The sequence below is a fragment of the Papio anubis genome, chromosome 3, assembly GCF_008728515.1.
Source record: "Papio anubis isolate 15944 chromosome 3, Panubis1.0, whole genome shotgun sequence".
NCBI lineage: Eukaryota > Metazoa > Chordata > Mammalia > Primates > Cercopithecidae > Papio > Papio anubis.
The window spans coordinates 32,228,529-32,247,970 of record NC_044978.1 but is presented as its reverse complement, the minus strand read 5'-3'; the positions used below and the strand labels follow the sequence as shown (position 1 = coordinate 32,247,970).

Below are 19,442 nucleotides of genomic sequence, written 5' to 3'. Positions count from 1 at the left end.
AAATATTATTTTCTTCTATTATAAACTTAAAAATCACACAATTTATAAATTTAGAAAGGAGACCTTTATTTTAAGAAGGCAGGAAGCACAGCCTCCAGCTGAAAAAAACAAAAGCAAGTACTTTTGATGGAGAGAAAATCGAGACAAGAATTTATGCTGAACAGGTTGACCAAGTATATATATTTAGCAGGTTGTAGGAGGAACTCTGAATATTCATGAAAGGAGGTTGTATGCAAGCAAACATGTTACATGCATCCCATGTTCAACTTGGGGTGGAGACTTGGCATTTAAATGTATTACAGTTAGGCTCTCTGTGTCAAAAGGTGGAGTAGGGGCTGTGGGTGGTGGCTCATGCCTGTATTCCTAGCACTTTGGGAGGCTGAGGCGGGCGGATCACAAGGTCAGGAGTTCGAGACCAGCCTGGCCAACATAGTGAAAACCCATCTCTACTGAAAATACAAAAATTACTCGGGCATGGGGGCGCATGCCTGTAGTCCCGGCTACTCAGGAGGCTGAGACAGGAGAATCCCTTGAACCCAGGAGATGAGGTTGTGGTGAGCTGAGATCGCACCACTGCACTCCAGCCTAGGCAAAAGAAAGAGACTCTGTCTAAAAAAAAAAAAAGAAAGAAAGAAAGAAGGAAAAAGAAAGAAAGAAAGAAAAAAAGTGAAGTAGGGATAATAGGGACATGAAGGCATTCTAATGCGCTGCCTCTGTGAAACTGCCCAGAACCAGTCCATGGCCAGTGGTCTTTTTATCAGGAGAAAGTTGCTGAAATCAGTCTCTCATCCAATTACAGCTATAGTTATGGCTTGTGGAACAGGAGGTCAGTTAGTCAGTGTCTGGTGGTGAGCTGCAGTTGCTTTAATAGTGCTTACCGAGAGGCCAGTGCTTGTTTAGCTGATAAAGAAAAATTAATATCTTGTGGCAGTTAGAGCATAGTTTATACTTTAAGCGTTGTTCTACATTACTTAATTCTTGCATTGTTCTTTCTCAAGATTGTTTGACTGTTTGGGATACTCTGTGGTTTCACATGAATTCTAGAATTGTTTTGTAAAAATTTTCTATTTGAATTTCCAATGGTGTTTTGATAGCGAACAAATTGAATCTAATGATCCTTTTGGGTACTATGGGCATTTTAACAATTTTAAGCCTTCCCACCCATGAACACGGGCTGTCTTTCCATTTGTTTGTGTCTTTAATTTCTTTCATCGGTGTTTTACAGTTTTCAGTGGACAAGTCTTTGATTACCTTAGTTAAGGTTATTCCTAAATATTTTATTATTTTTGATGGTATTACAAATGGAATATTTTCCTAACTTCCTTTTCAGATAGTTCATTATTGGTATACAGAAAAGCAATTGATGTTTTTATGTTGTGTCCTGCAACTTTACTGAATTTGTTTATGAGTTTTAACTCTGTGTGTGTGTGTAGTCTTTACAGGTTCCTTTATAGAGATTATGCTATTGGCATACAGAGACAATTTGCTTCTTCATTTCTGACTTGAATGTCTTCCTTTTCTTTTTCTTATCTAATTACTCCATGTATTAGGCACAATGATGAACAGAAGTGGCAAGAATGGGCATCCTTGTCTTATTCTTGATCTTAGTATAAAAGCTTTCAGTTTTCACTGTTGAGAATGATTTTAGCTGTGAGCTTTCCATATAGTACCTTTATAATGTGAAGTAATTTCCTTCTATTCCTAGTTGATTGAGCATTTTTTAATCGTGAGAGGATGTTAAATGTTGTCAAATGCCTTTTATACATCCATTATGATTATGTGATTTTTATCCTTCATTCTGTTGATTTGGGTGGTTTATGACATTAATTGATTTCTGTATGTTGAACTATCCTTGTATCTTGGTTTTATATCCCACTTGGTCATGGTGTATGATCCTTTTAATGTGCTATTCAATTAGTTTGTCAGTATTTTGTTTAGGAGCTTTGCATCTTTGTTCATCAGGAATATTGGCCTGTAGTTTTCTTTTGATGTGTTCTTTTTTTCCCTCTGGTTTTGTATCAGGGAAATACTGGCCTCATAAAGATGTTGGAAATGTTCCTTCCTCTTTAATTTTTTGGAAGATTTTGAGAAGGACTGGCTTTTATTCTTTAAATGTTTGGTTGAATTTGCCAGTGAAACCATCTGGTCCTGGGCTTTTCTTTGTTGGGAGGTTTTGATTACTGATTCAATCCCTTTACTAGTTATAAGTCTGTTCAGCTTTTCTATTTCTTTATGATTCAGTCTTAGTGAATTGTGCCAAGGATTTTATTCGTTTCTTCTAGGTTATCCAGTTTGTTGGTATACAATTGTTCGGAGTAGTCTCTTACAATCATTTGTGTGTCTGTGGCATCAGTTGTAATGCCTCTTCTTTCACTTTTGATTTTATTTATTTGCATCTTCTTTCTTCTTTGTTATTGTAGCTGTAAATTTTGTTAATATTTATGAAAAGCCAGCTTTTTATTTAAAAAATTTTAAATTATCTATTATTTCTTTTCCTGTTCTAGTCTTTATTATATTCCACCTTCTACTAACTTTGGGCTTATTTTTTTTCTTTTTCTAGTTATTTGAGGTATTAATATAAAGTTAGGTTGTATATTTGAGTTATATCTTCTTTTGTCTAATATAGATATTTATATTATAAACTTCCCTCTTAGTACTTCTTTTTTTTGCATCCCATGTTTTAGTATGTTGTGTTTTTTTTGATCTCAAAGTATTTTCTAATTTTAATATTTTTCATTAGCCTCCTGTTTGTTCAAAATGTGTTAATTTCAACGTGTGTGAATTTTTCAGCTTTCCTTTTGATGTTGATTTCCAGTTTCATTCCGTTGTGTTTGAAAAAGATACTTTATGTAATTTCAATCTTCTTAAACTATTTAAGACTTGTTTTGGAACCTAAGATGTGATCTATTTGGTAGGATGTTCCATGTGTTCTTGAGAAACATGTAATTATTCTGCTGTTGGATGAAACATTCTGCATTTGTTTTTTATATTTGGTCTGTAATATTGTTAAAGTTCATTGTTTCTTTGTTGATTTTCTGTCTGGTTGTTCCGTCTATTACTGAAAGTAGGGTATTGAAGTCTCCTGCTATTACTGTATTGCAATCTATTACTCTCATCAGTTCTATCAATGTTTCCTTATAAATTTCTGTGTCCTTATGCTGGATGCATGCATACTTATTATTGTTACATCTTCCTGGTGGATTTATCCTTTTATCATTATGTAATGTTTTTCTTTGTCTTCTATGATAACAATTGACTTAAAGTCTACTTTGTCTAGGTATAGCCACCCGTGCTCTAGTTTGGTTAACATTTGCATCTTTCTTCATCTCTTTAGTTTCAGCCTATGTGTGCCCTTAAATCAAAAGTAGATCTCTTTTTTAAAAAAAATTATATCAAAATTAAAATAATTTAACCATCACCCATTATAGTAATATGATACTCTTTATTAGACTGTATATAACTTTACCAACAAGTTTTACATTTTAGCATCCTTTCATTTTAAGTTGACGAACTCCCTTTAGCATTCTTATAAGGCATATCTAGTGGTGATGAATTCCCTCAGCTATTGTTTGTCTTGGGAAAGTTGTTCCTTCATTTTTGATGGGCAAATTTGCCAAGTAGAGTACTCTTGGTTGAGTTTCTTTTCTTTTTTCTTTCTTTCAGCTCTTTGAATGTATCATCCCACTGCCTTTTGAGAATGTATGATTTTTTGCAGAAAAATCCACTGATAGTCTTATGGAGGTTCACATGTATTTTACAAGTGGCTTTTAGCCTGATGCTTAACTAATTCTCTCTGTCTTTGCTTTTGACAATGTCATTAGAATGTGCATATTAATTAGATATCAACTGGACTACAACAAGGAATACCTTGAGAGCTGGTAAAGCGTTACCTTTGGGTGTGTCTGTAAGGGTGTTTTCAGAGTAGATAGGCATGCGAGTTGGTGGACTGAGTAGGGTAGATCTGCCTTCTATGTGGGTGAACACTACCCAATTGGATGGGGGCCTGAATATAATAAAACAGCAGAAGATAGGTTAATTCTTTCTCTCTTTCTCTTTTTTTCCTGGAGCTAGGACAACCTTTTCTCTTTCCCTTGGACATCAGAACTTGAGGCTCCCTGGTCTTTGGATCCTGGGACTTATACCAGTACCATCTATGTTCTCAGGCTTTCAATATCAAACTGAGAATTACACCATCACCTTCCCTGGTTCTGAGATTTTTGGACTTGAACTGAACCATGCTACTGGCATTGCAGGGTGTCCAGCTTGCAGATAGCCTGTCCTAAGACTTCTCAACCTCTTTAATTGAATGAGCCAATACCACTATTAAATCTCATCTTCTATATACTGCCTTTTTAAAAATACAAATTAGAGGTTTGTGGCAACCCTGCATTGAGCTAGTCTATTGGCATCAATTTTCCAACAGCCTGTGTTCCCATTGTGTCTGTGTCATGTTTTGGTAATTCTCACAATATTTCAATCTTTTGATTAGTATTATATCTGTTAGAGTGATTTGTGATCAATGAACTTTGGTGTTACTGTTGTAATTGTTTTGGGGTGCCACAAATCATGCCCATATAAGGATGCAAACTTACTAAATGTGGTGTATGAACAACTGGGAGTCTGTCTTTTCATCTCCCTCCCTCTCATCAAGCCTTCTTATTCTCTGAGATACAACAACATTGAAATTAGGCCAATTAATATCTCTACAATTGTCTCTAAGTTTTCAGGTGAAAAGAAGGGCTGCATGTCTCTCACTTTAAATCAGAAGTTAGAAATGATTAAGCTTAGTGAGGAAGGTATGTCAAAAGCCAAAACAGGCTGAAAGCTAGGCCTCTTTGTCAAACGGCCAGGTTGTGAATGCTAAGAAAAGGTTCTAGAAGGAAATTAAAAGTGCCATTCTCATATCACATTAATGATAAGGAAGTGAAACAGTCTTATTGCTGATTTGGAGAAAGTTTGAGTGGTCTAGATAGAAAACCAAATGTCCCATGACATTCCCTTAAGCCAAAGCCTAATCCTAAGCAAGGCCCTAACTCTTTTTAATTCTGTAAAGGCTAGGAGAAGTGAGGAAGCTGCAGAAGAAAATTTGGAAGCTCGCAGACGTTGGTTCATGAGGTTGAAGGAGATAAGCCATTTGCATAACACAGAAATGTGAAGTGGCACAGCAAGTATTGATGTTGAAGCCACAGCAAGGTATCGAGAAGATCTAGCTAAGATCATTGATGAAGGTTAGAATACCAAACAACAGATGTTCAATGTAGATGAAACAGCCTTATACTGGAAGAAGATGCCATTTTTCATAGCTAGAGAGAAGTCAATGCCTAGTTAAAGAACAGGCTAACTCTCTTGTTAAGGGCTAATGCAACTGGTGACTTGAAGTTGAAGTCAATATCTGTTGATCATTCCTAAAATCCTAGGGCCCTTAAGAATTATGCAAGATCTACTCTGTCTGTGCTCCGGAAATGGAACAACAAAGCCTGGGTAACAGCACATCTGTTTACAACATGGTTTACTGAAGATTTTAAATACACTATTAAGACCTACTACTCATGAAAAAAAGACTCATTTTCAAACATTACTGCTCATTGACAATGCACCTGGTCACCCAAGAGCTTTGACAGAGATGTATGGTACAAGGAGTTGTTTTCATGCCTGCTACACAACGTCCATTCTTCAGACCATGAATCAAGGAGTCATTTTGACTTTCAAGTTTTATTATCTAATAAATACATTTAGTAAGGCTATAGCTGTCATAGATAGTAATTCCCCTGATGGATCTGGGCCAAATACATTGAAAACCTTCTGGAAAGGATTCACTATTCTGGATACCATTAAGAACATTTGTGATTTATGAAAGGAAGTCAAAATATCAACATTAACAGGATTATAACTTTTTTGGATGACTTTGAGTAGTTCAAGACTTCAGTGGAGGAATTAACTGCAGAGATGGTGGAAATAGCAAGAAAACTTAAATTAAAACTGGAACCTGAAGACGTGACTGAATTGTTGCAATTTCACGATAAAGCTTGAACAGAAGAGGCGTTGATTCATCTATGGATGAGCAAAGAAGTGGTTTCCTAAAATGGATTCTACTCAGATCTTCTGGTGAAGATACTGAGAAGAATGTCAAAATGACAACACAGGATTTTGATTATTACATGGACTTAGTTTATAAAGCAGCAGAAGTTTGAGAGGATTGACTCCAATTTTGAAAGATGTTCTGTAGGTAAAAGGCTATTAAACAGCCCTGCATGTTAGAGACACATCTGCCATATAAGGAAGGTCCATTGATCCAGCAAACTTCACTTTTGTCTCATTTTAAGAAATTGCCACAGCCACCGCAAACTTCAGCAAGCACCAGTTTGATCAGTCAGCAGTCATCAACATCAAGGCAAGACCCTCTTATCAGCAAAAAAGAAGAAACTTTGTTTAAAACTAACATGATTGTCAGCAATTTTTAGTGATATTTTAAAATTAAGGTATGTTTATTATTGTATACATTTAGCAGACTACAGTTTAGTTTCTTATATGCACTGAGAAACCAAAACATTTGTGTGACTAACTTTATGGCAATATTCACTTTATTGTGGTGGTTTGGAACTGATCCCTAAATATGTCTGAGGTATGGCTGTATTTCCTATTGGTTCTGTCTTTCTGGAGAAACTGGACTAATACAATTTGTGTGTATGACTTTAGCTTTATCTTTTTGGGGGCTTTCTGGGATTTCTGAATCTGGATGTTCATTTTGTTCCTCAGATTTGGGAAGATTTTAGCCATTATTTCTTAGAATTTCCTCATTATTTCTCCCTTTTTTCTTCTTCTGTAATTCCCATAATGCCTATCTTGGTCTGCTTGATGGAATCTGTAGTAAAAGCCTAAGTGTCTTTTTTACACTATACTTTCCAGTAGAATACTTCTGACACCAGATGTGTGTGTGGCATTTCGCTTCAGATGACAGCCAGTCAGTTCTCCAGTGAATACCAATTGTTTGCCCTATAATTTATTTTTAAATTCTATTTTCCTGGAGATAGTGTTGGATCACACAGCTTGAAGGCTCAGTCCAAGAAGACTGACCTGCACTTCAGATGCCAATAACAAGTCCCAGGTTGTGTCCTGTACTTCTGACTAACTGACCGTAAATCTGGATTCCCCTGATCATGTCCTTGGGTTTGATTAATATGCTAGAGCAGCTTACAGACCTCAGGAAAACACTTCCCTTCACTTATTTTTACCCATTTATTGTGAAGGAATTATACAAAGGATACAGATGAACAGGCAAATGGAGAATATGCATAGAACGAGGCATGTGAGAAGGTGCATAAAGCTTCCATGCCCTCTCTGGGTACACCATCTTTTATAGTCCTCTATGTCTCTAGCTTTCTGGAAGCTCTCTAAACCCAGTCTTTTGGGTTTTTTATGGAGGCATCATTATACGGCCATGATTGATGAAATCTTCGGCCGTTGGTGATCAACTCAACCTTCAACCTTTCTCCCCTCCCTGAAGGTCAGAGGGTGGGAGTAAGGCTGAAAATCTCAACTCTCTAATCATGTTTTCGTCTTTCTGGTGACCAGTCCCCATCCTGGGGCTATTCTAGGGGCCTTGAACTGCCAGTCATCTTATTAGCATACGGAAGACACTCAACACTCCAGGGTGTTTACAGGTTTTAGCTCTATTCTAGGAAACAAGAATGAAGATCAAATATATATATCTTATTATAAATTACAATATCACAGTGTTTTATAAGACCCTTAGGTTTTCTTCACTCTTTTTTTTTCTTTTTTTTGCTCTGGATAATTTTAAATGACCTGTCTTTATGTTTGCTCATTCTTTCTTCTGCTTGTTCTAATGTGCCACTGAATTTCTCTATTGAATTTTTTAGTTTATTATATTATTCAGCTTCAAGGTTTCTGCCTGCTTCATTTTAAAATTTTCTCTCTTTGTTGAAATTCGTACTTTGTGCATTGTTCTCCTGAGCATGTTGAACATTCTATTATTTATAAAGATATGACTGTTTATTTTAAATTTTCTGTCAAATAATTCATATATTTCCATTTTGTTGGGGTTGGTTTTTGGAGTTATGTTTTACTCCTTTGTTTGGATCATGTTTGCCTGTTTCTTTATTTTTCTTGAGTCTTTGTGCTGTTATCTATGCAGCAGAAAAACCTCTACATCTCCCAGTCTCCACAGATAGATCCTGTGCTAGAGAAGACCCTCACCATTCAACCTGACCAGTTTCTGGGTCTCTCAAACCTTCTTGGTAGTCTAAATCATTGTCTTTTTTTTTTTTTTTTTTTAGTGGCTTTCAGGTGTCCAGAGTATGTTAGGCCCTGTCTATCCTCCAAGAAAGGTGGGTAAAAGTAAATTCCTCTGGTAGCTCTTGGAGGAGTTGGAATGCCAGAACTGTGATCCAGCTCTTTTCCTTCCCCAAGAATAATCTGAGCTCTGGTGTTTTTTATGTGCTCACTCTGTGTTGAGCTGGGGTAGCATCTGTGATGAGTTCTGCACACCTGTTCAAAGTACCACTTTGTTCTTTGTAGCCTTCAGTGGTCTAGTGTATACTGGGCCCTATCAGTGCTGCGAGAGAGATGAGAGAAAAGCCAGTCCCTTGAGTAGCACCAGAAAAAGTTGGGCTGGTAGACATGTGGTTCAAGTGTTCTCAGGGAGAAGCTGGGAGCTAGGGTTTACTTCCCTTGCTTGTTGTGCACTGAGCTTTGGGGAGGAGCTGTGGCATGTCTTCATGCTAGTGCAAACTGTTACTTTTTTCTCCGTAGTCCTCAGGGGCTTAGTGTACTAGTGTATGCTGTGCTTTATCAGCTTTCCAAGACAGGAGAGATAGAAAACAGTCTCTCTGGTGGTACATGCAAAAGCTGAGATGCTAGGTGTATGGTCCAACTGCTTCACTCCAGAGGAAGAAACTGTAAGCTGAGGACTCCTTCATGATTATATTATGCTGTGTTGGGGTTTTAGGGGTGGGGATTAGGGCTGGAGGATGTCTTATTTTTCTACGAGTTCAATGTGGCTGATTTCATACTCAACTGAGGTACAGAAGACTCTCAACTAGTTTTAGAATTTCTCACAAAGAAGATTGATCCATTTGTTGTTGCATTGTTATGTCCTTGAGGGGAGGAAGAATCCAGGGCTTCCTTTTTCACTGTCTTGGGGACATCACTCCTAGTGAAACAGACTTTTCAATAGAGTCATATGCACTCTCTCATTCATTTCTTCACCTATTACTATTCTATCAACTCCAATCTAGCTTCCGCCTCTTTCTCAACTGAAAAACCGTTCTTTCTTTTGCTGAATCCCATGGAAAGCTGTCAGTCCTCATCTCAACCTCTCAGCAACTTTTGGCCCTGTTAGCCAACTCTTCCATGAAATATTCTTTTTTTATTTCCCTTGGGTTCTGTTGATACCACACACTGCTGGATTTACCCCTTCTTCCTGGCTCTTTGCTCTTTGAATTATTGGCTTATCTTTTCCTATCTGCTCATTAAATGTTGCAATTCCTCACATTTCAATTCCATGTCTTTTTTTTTTTTTTAACCATAAACTCTCTTTTCAAAAAGTGATTCTTCTGATCATTAAAATCATCTGAAGAACTTTTTAAAAACCCTGATGCCTGGGCCACATCCAAAACTAATTAAATCTAGATATGGGTGATGGGATGAGGTATCAGTAGTTTCTAGAACTCCTCAGCTGAATCCAATCTATTTTCAAGCCTGAGAATCCACAACCAAATTTATCTAAACTCACAGCTTTAAATATCATTTTTTGTATCAGAATAAGGATCATGAGTGTTTGATTCTCAAGCACATAACCAGTACATGGCAAGTGCATGGCACATAGGAAATTCTCAGAAACTGTTAAATGAATTAAGGAATGACTAAAGTGAGAGAGAAATTTAGCATATTGGTGGTTGCATAACTGGTAAAGCTCCTTAAGGAAACTTGGTATTTAGTTGATGTTTGTAGGTTAAATTATCTTAGAGACAGAGACATTGAGATGAAAATTTGCATGAAAAAAGGGATTACTTTTGAGAACATGTCTTAAGAGGGAGTAAAGCAGGCTTAAACACAGGAACAGTGGGGTTGCAACTGAGTGATCAGTCCATGCCACTGGGAACTCTGAAGATGGGATGGCCCTTCAGAGTGTCTTAATTAGTAGAAAGGGACCCAGCCACTTTTATATACCCCTATCAAAGTCACTGGGTATGGGCTGCCTCTAGGACATGACACCTTACTTCAGCTGGAGGCTATTCCAGAAGACACTCAGCTCTGAACTGTAGGCACCCAACATTCCCAGTAGCAAGCTCATTTCTGGAGGGGTGACCCTGATGGTGGGGCACGGCAGCATGCACTACAAGTGGAATCAGATTGTCAATGGAATGAGCTCTGAGACCTCACCTGATTTAACCTTTGGTTTAAAGGTGAGTGTACTGAAGTTCACAGAGGGGGAGTGCTTTGCCCAGTATCATGTGGCAATCTTGCAGTCCATCTGGAGTTAGAACACTAATCTCTTGACTCTAAGAGATGTGTTTTTCAATTATACCCACATTTTATTCAACTTTAGTGTGTATGTGTATGTGTGTGTGTAATTTTTTGTATAGATATTTTCATTGGGCCAGGAGGGCAATATTTTTAAGTTTTTGCTATATATGGAAAATTGAGAAAAACTAAGTATCATTGCAGTTGGTTGCAGAGTTAGAAGTCTTAACTATGGATTTGTACTTGCTGGGCCAGGATGTAATTTTATTCTGTTTAGTATTGAAAGTAATGGCACAGTAAACATTGTGTTTGGATTGATGTTTAATTCTTTATGTCATGAGCTTTGGAGCGCATAGCAAACCCATTAGAAGTGGTGAGAAGGTATAATGTTTTACAGTTGAGCAACATATGATAGAAGTAGAAAATACTTCTATCATGGTTTTCATAGAGTAAGTAATCTCACATGTGATATGAAGTTAAAAGTGACCAACAGATAGCCTTCAATGAGATTTGCAAATTGCTGGTATTCAAAATCCAGCATCTCTCCAAATACATGCTTCTACTTTATGCAGAATATTTTTTCTGTGAGCCATGGATGATGTAATTGTATAATTGGAGCTAGAGAAGATTTGAAAATGTTTCCACAGGCTACAACAGTTCCTGAAACCCAGTTGAGGGATAAATAACATGAATGTTGCGGAACACTCTTCTTAATTATGACTCTTGGCCCATAATAACATGACAGACTTTGCCACACACATGCACATCTACTCATAAACACATTCTTTTCAAATAAGTTTAGACTAATCTTGTAAAAGGTATCACTCACTGTCTGCATTCATAAAACTGTTCACAGTTTAATCTGCGAAAACAGAATGGAAAATAAATCCAGAAACTGTCAAGAGAGGTGATAGTAAACTATAGGATAAGTAGGAAAACACAAAAATAAAAAACACTCCACAATAATTACACAGTTATGTGTATTCATGAATAACTACCAATTTAACTTATTAGCTGGATACATAAAGTATTTGTCTTTGTATATCTATTTATCTATCTGATTATCTAAAAATAGTTGTGTACAGATGGAAGTGTAATGCTGAACTTTTAATACATTTCCATTTGCAGACCAGTAGCAGTGTTTTTTTATAAGCCCCAGTCTTAACACATGATTGAGGTTTCACTTCTATATGATTATTATATACATAGTTTGCTTCCAGTTAAGGCTGTGGATTTTGAAAGGAGAGCTCACAATTGACTCTCCTGACTCTTTCAGTGCTTTTCCTGGTCTCTCTCTCTCTCTTTTTTTCTTTTTTCAAATAAGCATTTTATTTTAAAATAGCTTTAGATTTATAGAAAAATTTCCAAGGTAGTACAGAGAGTTCCCAAATACCCTGCACCTAATTTTCTCTATTTTTCTTTTTCTTTAGTATGGTACTTTGTTTATTTTTGTAATTTTTATTTTATTTATTTATTTATTTATTTACAATTAAAGAACTAACACTAATAGAATATTAATAAGTAAAATCCATTCTTTACTCACACCTCTTTGGTCTTTATCTTAAGTCCTTTTTTTGTCACAGGATCCCTCCCAGGATACTATGTTACACAGTCGTCATGCCTTCTTGGGCTCCTCTTGGCTGTGACAGTCACTCAGATGGTAACTTACTTTTGATGACTGTGAGAGTTTTATAAAGTACCTGAGTACCTGTCAAATATTTTGTGGACCGTCCTTCAAATGGGATTTATCTGATGTTTTTCTCATGACTAGACTGGGTTATGTGGTTTTGAGAGGAAGACCACAGGGTTAAAATGTGATTCTCATCACATCCTATCAAGGGTCCATATTATCAACATGGCTTATCACGATTAAGGTTAACTTGATTACCTGCTGAGGAGAGTGCCTGTGGAGTTTCTCTGCCGTGAAGTTACTCTTTCCCCCCGCACTTTGCAGACTGAACTCTTTGGAAGGGAGTCACTATGCACAGCCCACACTAAGGAGTGGTGAGTTATTTTCCAACAATTAAAAAGCAGAAGATCTACACCAATTATTTGGAATTCTTCATGAGTGATTTGTTAATATTTCCTCATTTATTCAATTCTTATTTTTATCTGTATGGACTCTGAGATTTCTGTTTTGTACTATAATACAATACTACTTTATTTTGTTGCTCAAATCATGACAGCTTTGGCCACTGGGAACCCTCTCAGTTGGTTCCAATGTCACTCTGTTGACATATTTCCATTACGGTGCTTTTTTTTTTTTTTTTTTTGTCTGAACACTTGTTTAATTTCTGTTACTGTAAGATATCTGCTCTTTAAAAAAATATTGTCGTCTCATTTCACTTTGTATGGTGTTACCAGCTTTAAAATAATGACTAATAACATCACGGTTGCCACTATTTACGGTTGTATTGTTTACTTTGATATAATTCCTTTCTGAGTCCTTTTAGTGAAGTATTCAGAAAGGGAACCTTCCGTCTAAAACCTCCTCCAACAATAATACCTTGTGTTTTCTTGTATCTTGCTGTGTCTGAAAAGCAGAATTAACAGTAATCAAAGCATCCCATAGAGTCAGAATTGCTTGCTGTAGAAGGGAGGATGATTGATCTGTTCCCATGAAAAATTTCTTAACCTGTGGTCTGCTGGTCCAGGACCCTCAGAAACGCAAACTTCGTGTACACTTTTTAGGGAAGTATAGAGTGTTTATCGGATTTTCGGAGACATTTGTTATCTAACAGAGGCAAAGAATCACTGCCTTAGAGCATGAGAAATGATACAACCAACATATATTACATGCCTCGTTCTACCCTTGTGTCTGTGGCTTTGTGTTTGTTTAAGTTCATGTCCAGCTGAAAACCGTGCAGCCCCACACTACATTCAGGTCTGAGAAGGCCTCTGACAATTGTCACTGCATTTATAGCTCTATGGAGAAATAAAACAATTCCTTTAGACTCAGATTTCTGGTTTTAGCAAGAAGATTAAGACAATATACTCATCCACACCTGTTTTGAAATGAAACTGTGCACTGTGGTCACTGGAGGGTCATGTAAAAAAAGAAGAATGTTCTACAGTTAATAGAAAATTGAGTTTCCTCCTTTGGAAATAATTTTCTGGATTTTTCCTTTAGTGCTGGAAAATATTACATCATACAGCTATACAGTCTGACACATTCCTTGCATAACTTTACGTATTAGTAATGACATTGGTTCAAGTTTAGGCAAGTGAACAAAAGAGAACTGGTTGTAAAAGGCTTTTGATATTTAACTCTATTTTCTCTAGTCATTTGATCACTTTGCCCAAGTAGAATACATTATTTTCTTAAATTAATGTCATATTTCCAAGAAATAAATCCTGCTTTTTAATATATTGGAATTGTTGATAGATTTCTTGAAATAAAACAAAATAGCATAGTCACATGCATAAAACATTGGGCTGAGATTCAGAATATGAAGACTTTAATAACAAAGCAGGCATTAAGTGTGTGACCTAATTAAAATCACTTAACTCTCCTTTTCCCTGTTTATTTTGTGTAAGTGATACTAACTTACTTTCTAAATTATAAGGATATATAAGGTAACATACAGACAAAAGAAAATATGTTGCATGCAAATTGTTTTAACTCTTTAGAAGGAAGTGACTATATCCATTTAATCTCTTAAATATATTTTAGTCTGTAGAGATAATTTTAATGTTATTTTATTATTGATAAGCTAAAAATATGATTTTTACTTTTTTTTAGGTGGGAAAACACTGAGTTCATGCATGTGAATATAAACTACATGGGATTTTATTTAATTTTTAAAACATCTCTTCATTTCTAATACAAATAAATGTAAACTGTTGATTAAACATTCATGCCAAGTTACCTGCAGCTGAAACATGGAAATATATATTGACACAAATAAGAATAGAAGAAAAGGGGCCATACGATATTTGGTATATTCCCTGGGTTTTTGTTTTTGGTTTAGTTTTTTGTTGTTGTTGTTGTTTTTTTTTTTTGGTTTGCTTGTTTGATTTTCAGAAGATTTTTGTCAAGCAATGTTGAGTTTTTGTTGCTAACAAACAAGAATTTGCTTTTAACTGTGGAGAGTTGCAAAAACATTTGGAGATGGTAGAAGAGTGAACTGATAGAAAGGGCCAATTTATATTTTCAGTACTAATGATTTTTAACAATGCCTAGTAAGATGAATAGAACCCAAGGTAAAATATATATGCCCTAAAGCAATATGTGTATGGATGGTAATAAGAAGACAGATAATATTTCACTTACACTATGGCAGGCTTACCATGGAGCAGGTTTCATTCTTGGCTCTACCACCTTAGAAAAATCTCTTAACCCTGCTGTGTCTTAGTTTCTTTATATACCATGTACTCTACAGGTCCATTTACTTACCTCTTACTCTTGTACCAATTCTTTTCTACCATTCTCTCCCTTGAAATAACAGTTTTCTGTGTGGTTAATATCTCTTCTGTTTAATAGCATGAACATGACTATCAAATGAAAGAATGTAGTGGACATAATGGTTGATTCTCCAATATTCATTCCGCACCAGAATATTAATCTGAGCCAATCATGAATGTTTCTTCCTCCTTGCCAGTAATTAGTTCAGCAATGGTCAATACTGGGAAGATTATGAGGGTGGGGGAAGTCATTTCTCCTAAGAGAGTGCCCCAGGACAAAATGCTCTTCTTCCTCTGGAAATGATGAGTGGAACTGCTTACCTCTTACAGCACAGGCAACATGAGGCTGAAATATACCTAGAAGAGATGGCAGATTGGAAGTACTTGAACCAATGTGTATTTAATACTATAAAAACAGACTAGGGAACTACAAATATATAGAAACCATGAGTCCCTCAATAATCATACTGTTTTCATTTTGTCTAGTTGGTAATATCCCCATAGGTAAGCAAAGAAAAGCTACAAAATCATTGCCAAGCAATATATTTATTAGTTCATGTTCATCAGCGTAAGGTTGAAGGTTGAGGCAAGATTTTACAAAGAAGATGAAGTTTAAAAGGACAGGTTTGGTTTAGATTAGTACAATAAAGAATGGAAGTTGCAATATTCCGTAAAGACACACTGATTCTATGGAAGAAGGACAAAATTTGGTAGTGAGATAAAGGGCTAAAAAATGAGTTTGACTGACACAGCCTACAGCTAGAAGCAGAAAAATCGGCTGGAAAGTTCTAAACTACAAAATTTAGTGTTAATTGTCTTCATGTTGTCTTTTCATTGTTTAGAAGGAATATACTTGTAAAGGATTTTATATGAAGAGACACAATAATAGCAGTTCTGAATTGATCCAATACAAGTGTATTTTGTAATCAATCAATTCTTTTTCTTCCTTTGAATGAGAAAATTTGTAGATAGATTTGAATACTAATTTGCATCCTAATATCCAATTTTCCCACATACCCTCATTCTCTTTAGAGTTTTCCATCTTTTGATAAAGGATGACAACTGGCTGTAAGGAAGTTATAGTTTTACCTGCAATGAAATGGAAAATCTAATTACCAGCCCTCAAGTTTATGAAACTGTGACACTGGAGCAAATAAAGCCACGAGAAGCAGTTTTTAAAAATCCGTATGATCTCTGCACTTTTGGGAGGTTTAACTGATTGATTTTCATTTTTTAAAATGCTTTGCACTCTGATTGAATTTCTGTTTGAAAGAGTTGTCTATGTCAATTCATAGTATTATTAGATTATTTCATACATTTTTTTCTGTTATATCTCACCTACAATAGTTGTCTCTTATTGGCAGATTGTATGAAAATTAACTCAGAAATGCCTAATAGAGTTTTGATTTCAATACAAAGCCAAGCCTGTTGCATCTACGTTTCCTTCATATAAATTAATGTAATTTATGAAATTGAGACTTTTTACCATATCGATACAGAAAATGCTGTGCTAGGTGCTCCAAGTAGAGTTTTACTCTTCCTTGTGATTGTCATGGATTTTGTGTGTGTGTAGGTAATGAGAAAAATTATTATGCATAAGACTTTATGAGGGGTAAAATAAACCAAACCAAAACAAAAACAACAAAATGTTTTCCTTGGCTTCCAAGAAAGTGCCTTTCTAAAAAAGGGCTCTTAAGCAACCACCAATTTTGTCACTTATCATTATTCAAAGTTAATTAAAATAGCAAAACAATGTAGATTTTCCTCTTCTTGATAAAGAGTTGATGACAAATATATACAGAAAAGCAATAGGTAGTTATCTCTTACAGCTCTGTATAATATAGAGTATTTTACTTGTTTCATTTATCTGATAATAGTGAAAAGTCTTTTACCAATTCCCTTCTGCCTCCCAGACTGCCATATTTTACTGAGTGAGGAAAATGTTCACTGTATTTCTTGGGGAATATCATTTTATAAACGTCAGCATGATTGTCTTATGAATTCTTAGACCATCTCTCTGGTCAGATCTTTTTTGTGTTGGCAGGTTAATATTACACATTTTTCAAAAAATGTTCTTTGCTGTTTTTTTTTTCTCATTGTGTGCACTTCCTTTTTACTTACCTAGATTTCGATGGCAGGTTGCTTCAGAACAAGTAAGCTGTCTCCTTAATTTTACTTTATAAAAAGTAACATGGAGTATTTAGAGCAATGTTTCATACATTTAGTAAAGTTAATTGTGTATATATATATAAATAAATAAATAACAATGCCTCTTGGGTTTTTAACAATGTTTACTAGTCTCTATTTCTATTTGAAAAAGCCATACTATAGTTGTGGATTTGTCTCAAAAAGGCAGTCTTTCCTCCCAATGAGAATTACCCATTTCTGTTGTTTGCTATTTATAACTACTTATCAGGATTTTTCTCTCTCTTATAGTCAGCAGTCAGCAGAGGACCTTGCCCGAGTACCTGCCAACTCCACTAGCAATATCTTGAACAGGTTACTGGTCAGTTATGATCCCAGGATAAGACCAAACTTCAAAGGTTTGTCTCCCCCATATAAATTTTCATTTTTATTGTTTAAAAATTAATTTTATATGTATAGAACTTTGTGATATTTTATATGTATATGTGTTGTGATATTCAAAACAGTAAGATTTTAAAGTGACATGTAACAAAAATGTCCTTAAGTTCAGAGCAATTCAATGCCTAAAATATTCAAAGATAAGTAAAATATGAATTCTCACTGCTTTATAGGTTACCTGTTTTTAAACATTCAGAAAAGGATATACTGTGAATTAATAGGCTAACCTCTGTAATGAGTTTGCTAAGTACTATTCTTAACCTTAGTGCTTTAAAATTTAGACTCTGGAAATAGACCTGGCTTTCATTCACAGACACCAGAGTTATAATTTGCAGAATGATGATTTTCTTATTTAGGGAAAGAGAACAGTTCTGATGTATATTTAGAGTCTTTCTTACATTTTGTTAGTATTTCACATTAATAGAAAATTCTTTCTTTTCTTTTGCTGAAAAAATGATGGCTGTGTGATTTTTAAAAGCATGTTGGCTTTGTGAATAAAAGTGACTATGTATTCTACAACATAGATTATTTTTATTCCAATTAGATATTACCATTTATCACACCTTTTAAAAACCAAGACTATGCTTACAATAAAATAAGCCAAGAACAGATTGTGCAGTTGTATAGACCTTTTTTGTACTTTTGATGAATTAGAAAAAAGCTGTATGAACAAAATCTCCTCTGGAAAACTATAATCCTTGCTGCTGGTTAAGGACAGGTATTAATGTAGATCAGATTAACATTATAAGGTTTGATTTTTTTTTTTTTTTTTTTTTTGCCTTTAGAAAAAAACAAGTCTGCAGCTGCTTCTAGTCAACTGAAGTTATACAACTATGTTGTAAAAATGGGTTTTTGTTCATTACCGGGACCTATTCAGTTACTTTCAACGACAGCCATGGTCTGGGTTGTCACATGTCTACCATATATTGATTCACCACCTGTTTTTCATCAGTTAGTGGTTATGTGGCTAAAAGGCTAAATTCACATTTTCCCTTTGTTAGCCCAACCAGCAGCCACAATGAGTTGAAAAAAAAATAGAAAGAAATTTGCAACGTTATACCTTAGTTCTCACTCCGTGAACTTTCTAATTATTTTTCAAAAGGTCAGGTAAAAATCTTTATAATGACTCTGCTGTGTGTCCAATTAGCTTTACATTTTCATGAATTAAAAATTAAAATGTAATAATTATAAGTAAAATTTATTGAATACTGTTTTACCTATTAAAGTAAGAATTTGAACTAATTAGAAAAATGCAAAAAAAATTAAACCCTGTTTTCAAAATGATTTTTTAAGAATAATTTGTAGTTCCTTAAAGTAAATGTATTAGGGCAATTTAAAAAAAGATTTAAAGGTAAATGTATTTTGCAGAGTCCCTACAATTTAAGACATAATTCTTCCTGAAAAAAAAGAACATTATAAAATACAATTGAACTCATTTTTTATTTGTATTATGATTCCTGTTTTGAAAAATGAGTTAATAGTAATTATGAACATGTTATACTGAGACCATAGATTTTGCATTCCATATGAATTGGAAAAAATATGATAATTAAATGTGTCAACCAAAAAACTATGATAACTCTGACCAAGCTTTTTACAGCTAGTAAATATATTCTTAATTTTTATTCATAGGCATTCCTGTTGATGTAGTAGTCAACATTTTTATTAACAGTTTTGGATCCATTCAAGAAACAACAATGGTAAGATTGTAATTAATTTAATATTTTGTGAAATATTTCAATACAGGAGATAGTGAAGTAACATAAAAACTGAAAAATAAGGAGCAACTCAAAACATGCCTGCCATTTCCTAGTATAAAATGTCCATGTTTCTAGATTTTGTTAAATCAGTGATTTCAGTCACCCACATAATTTTGCAATTCAAATTTAGTTTTAATGTTACATTAAAACTTACGGACTTAAAAGCATTGATGTATTCCCTCTGAAAAGCTGTGATTGGATACAACCTGG

At 35.0% G+C, this 19,442-nt stretch overlaps 1 protein-coding gene across 2 annotated transcripts in view; it reads left to right on the top strand.

Moving 5' to 3' along the window:
• Window positions 1-19,442, top strand: part of GLRB (glycine receptor beta) — a 90,808-nt gene that overhangs the window by 26,868 nt on the left and 44,498 nt on the right. For both annotated transcript variants that reach the window (XM_003899301.4, XM_003899302.5), the window contains exons 3-4: window positions 17,326-17,432; window positions 19,105-19,172. In XM_003899301.4, coding sequence (XP_003899350.1) covers window positions 17,326-17,432; window positions 19,105-19,172 — 175 coding nt within the window. The remainder of the gene's footprint in view (window positions 1-17,325; window positions 17,433-19,104; window positions 19,173-19,442) is intronic.